We start from the raw sequence: 3,761 nt of genomic DNA, 5'->3' as shown, positions 1-3,761 counted from the left end.
GCCCAGCATGCGTGCCTGCACCGGATGCCCTTGGGATCCCCCACGGGGACACCTGGATGGCTGTGGCTGTCTCCGAGGATGACGTGGCACCCGTCATGTGACTCAAGCTGCATGTACATAAATGTACCTGAAGAAGTAACCTTCTCACCTTTTCCACTTCAGGTAAGTTAGTATAGTTTTCCCTTTCAATAATAATTCACCTTTTCCACTTCAGTATAAGTGGCCAGGGACTGCTGTCCCACATTGGGCCCGCCAGCACGCACGCTCGCTTCGCACCCCGAGAGGGTCCCTCTGCCAGGTGCTACATCCGGGCCCCCTCCACCCCGGATGCATCCCTGACAGGTAAGGGCTGTGTGTGTGCAAGTGCTGAGTGTGCTGAGTGTGTGTGCAGTGTGTGAGTGCTGTGTGCAAGTGCTGTGTGGGGTGTGAGTGCAGTGTGTGAGTGTGGTGTGTGTGAGTGCAGTGTGCTGTGTGGTGTGTGCTGTGTGTGTGAGTGCTGAGTGTTGAGTGCTGAGTGCTGAGTGTGCTGTGTGCTGTGTTGTGTGTGCTGTGTGGTGTGTGCTGTGTGAGTGAGTGTGTGTATGCATGCCTGGAAAGTAATTGCCCATGGGGGTTGGGAAGTTGGGTATAGGGCTGTGGTGTGGTGGGAATGTATCTCTTTAATAATGCTACATGGAGCAGAGCAGGACAGCCCCTGCAGTGACCAATGTGGAGTAAGGACAGGGAGCAAGTGCAGAACACATGGCTAGCTGTCTCTGATTAATATCAGGTACACTATGATGGCAACTTAATAACATTGATTTCCCTGGGTAGCATGTATATATGCAATTCTGCTCCCATTTTTTTCAGTCACCTGCCAAGACTTTAACCCACATAGCTGTGGAGGAGTGTCCATGCACCCTCCCTCTACCTGACATCTAGGGCTCCTAGCAGATCAGACCCATATTGGCATATCTTTGTGGGCCAATCTGAATGTTGGGGACATAGCATATGACTACATATATCACCACATGTAGCTGCATCAGCCCATAACTCTCTCACCCCTTTCCCTGATCTGACTCCACCCCTTGATCTGAGTATCTCCCTGTTTTTATTACTTTGTTGCCTACCTCATCATTTAGTTCTGTTGATCCTTTTTCTTCCAATTGGTTCATATCTCTCATGTATATAGCCCTATGTGTTGCTGAGGGTTGGAACCTCAGCTTTGTCTATGACTAGGTTTTTGGGCAATACTTGACTTGGACTGACAAGTGATCCCTGACACTGAATGCACATTTCAATCTGTGGATCCTCATAACAATTGTAGCCTGGTTATTCTCTGCAGCATCATTGACACTTGGCACTGACACAACTCCATGTGACACCACCTCGAAAAGAGAGGGCTAACGTCTAGAGAGATCAAAACACACCACAAACCCCCATAAAAAACCCTATCCCCACCCTCACCCACTCACCCGATCTCCTATCAATGGACGATCACAAAAAGCCCGACCCCAGTGGGACGGATGGCACCAAAAGACTACTAGCTCAAACAACACACGACATGCCATCAACCAACGAGCATTATACGATACATGATCAGGCACTCCTCACCAACACCACCAGTTTAACTCACATGGCAACAGCGCAAACTCGATTAGGGGCCAGTCCAAACCGGATCAACAAGATCCCTGGGACACTGCAGCGAAAAAGACCCGCGCGACCAAAACCAGATTCGACAATAGGTACACCAGCCCCCTCCCCAGCCTGACCACCTCAAGCAGCCATCTGGTGGTTGAAAGTATCCAGACTGGCAGACCAACAACCCCGGACTTGGACTCACCAGCAGACCAATGGGAAGTCGACACACCCCCACCAGCCAAACATCATCACCTCGCACCCACACCCCAGATGCAACTTGGGATAGAGGACGATGACATGAGGTATGCCAATGAAAGCCCTGAAGCAGAGAAAGGAGACCAGACACATAGGACTGTCTACGACACGTTCGAGGCAATGCACGACCTAACTGACAGATTTAATGGCATTAGACTCACAGGCTTGTGGGAGAACTTCCAGGATGAGTACATGCTATGGTATAGTAACCTACCAAGGCTGGCAACCCTGGATACCTTCCCCACCCCTTCATGCGACAGTGAACTGGAAGAACGACTGAAAACAGTCGAATCTAACATAAGCTGCCTGACTGAAGCTAATGCATATTTGACAGATAGGTTACTAACTACAGAGATACCCACCATGGCTGCCCTCCCCTGTAACCGCAACACACGCGACCCGAACACGATGGCGGCACCAATGGCAAACCCGCCCCTGGCCAAAACCAACCAGGTCAAGACATCCTGGGCGAGCGTAGCAGCAAGCCCACCCCCGGCTGTGCCAACACACACAGCATGACCTGGTCCCCAGACGACAACCACGGACACGCAGGCACCCACCACAAACCCTCACGTCCTTATCATATGCGTCAATCCACCAATCCCACCAGACCAATGACCAAATGGCCTAGCGACCCGCAAGAAAATCAACGACATGCTTGATGCGAAGAACCTTCCACACTACCTGAGAGTCATGGCAGTCGGATACTCCCTAGCAGGCAAGGTCAAAATTACGATGGCCCCCACTTGCTGTGCTGCGGACTTGGAAAAATATGGCAAAGAAATCGCAGCGACCATCACCGACAACAAAGTGCTGTCTGCCCTACCGGACATGGAGCACTTCCGGGTCAAGATAAACAAGATCCCCACGCATTGCGACAACATCCTGATTCCAATCAGTGTGATCCACGAAGAGATAATGACCTACATCCCCCAATACAGGGAGCTAAAACAATGGGGCCCGCTCAAATGGCTCGGGTCAGATGAAATCATATATGCTAAGAATTTTGCTTCAATTGTACTAGACCTAGCTAACAAGAAAGACAGAGACGCTATCCTAGCGCTCCAAGCTGTCTTTTTATTTAACTACAGATGCACTATCACCCCATATGAGGAACGCATCCAAGTCCACGCTTGCAGTAAATGCAGCATGTTCTCGCATTGCACGCAAAACTGCAGACAATCACGATGTTTCAAATGCGGTTCGAAAGACCACACCACAGGGGAACACCCACCTGATGCGTGACTATGATGCATCAACTGCAAAGAAGCACATGCATGTGATCACAAGGAATGCAATGCCAGGAGGAACAGGATGGGCCTCAAACCCATCCCGAAGAACCTCATGCCCATGCCTATGCCTGCCACATCAACCCTGCAACCACTGCAACCCAGGCAGAAAAATAAGAGAAAAGGTAAGGAGAAGCACCCAAACCTGACTGAACGAGAGGGTGAAGCCTCAGTTAACATCGGCCTAACGGGCGATGATGTGAGCCGCATCCTAAGCCAGAACCAGTCACAGGAAGCCCAAAGGGCATCCACAGCGAGACTGGTGAACTCAAATCCAAAGCCCACCTGCTATGTCCGCCCCTCCACACCGTCAACGTCAGAGGAGGAACAGATGGATATTGAAGAGACACCCTCCCCCCAATCCCACCTCAATGACCTATAAGCCCAAACTACCAACTGCCCTTACAGTTTGTAGCATAAACGTGAACCGTTCCAATGCGGCCACACAAGCTGGAAGGCATGATGGTCAACTGCACCCAACCCCCCCAGCTCCGGATTCCACCTGGCGAACCATATCGCCCTGACACTCAGACCCACCCTGAGGTTTAAGTCACTAGACTGGAAAACATTCAGCAGACTAATCCAGTTTCGCACCGG

At 50.9% G+C, this 3,761-nt stretch overlaps 1 protein-coding gene across 1 annotated transcript; it reads left to right on the top strand.

Moving 5' to 3' along the window:
- Positions 1-1,468: 1,468 nt before the first annotated feature.
- Positions 1,469-2,861, top strand: EI90DRAFT_3080587 (uncharacterized protein; the record flags this gene model as incomplete). Its single annotated transcript, XM_039061892.1, has 6 exons — positions 1,469-1,496; positions 1,583-1,604; positions 1,626-2,373; positions 2,407-2,463; positions 2,518-2,775; positions 2,817-2,861. The coding sequence occupies 6 exons, from the start codon at positions 1,469-1,471 to the stop codon at positions 2,859-2,861; spliced, it is 1,158 nt and encodes a 385-aa protein (XP_038910356.1).
- Between the last annotated feature and the right edge of the window lie 900 nt (positions 2,862-3,761).

The sequence above is a fragment of the Cantharellus anzutake genome (genome assembly GCF_015039405.1).
Source record: "Cantharellus anzutake strain C23 chromosome Unknown EI90scaffold_82, whole genome shotgun sequence".
NCBI classification, from domain to species: Eukaryota; Fungi; Basidiomycota; class Agaricomycetes; order Cantharellales; family Hydnaceae; genus Cantharellus; species Cantharellus anzutake.
The sequence above is the reverse complement of the archived record's forward strand: the minus strand, read 5'-3'. Positions and strand labels throughout refer to the sequence as shown.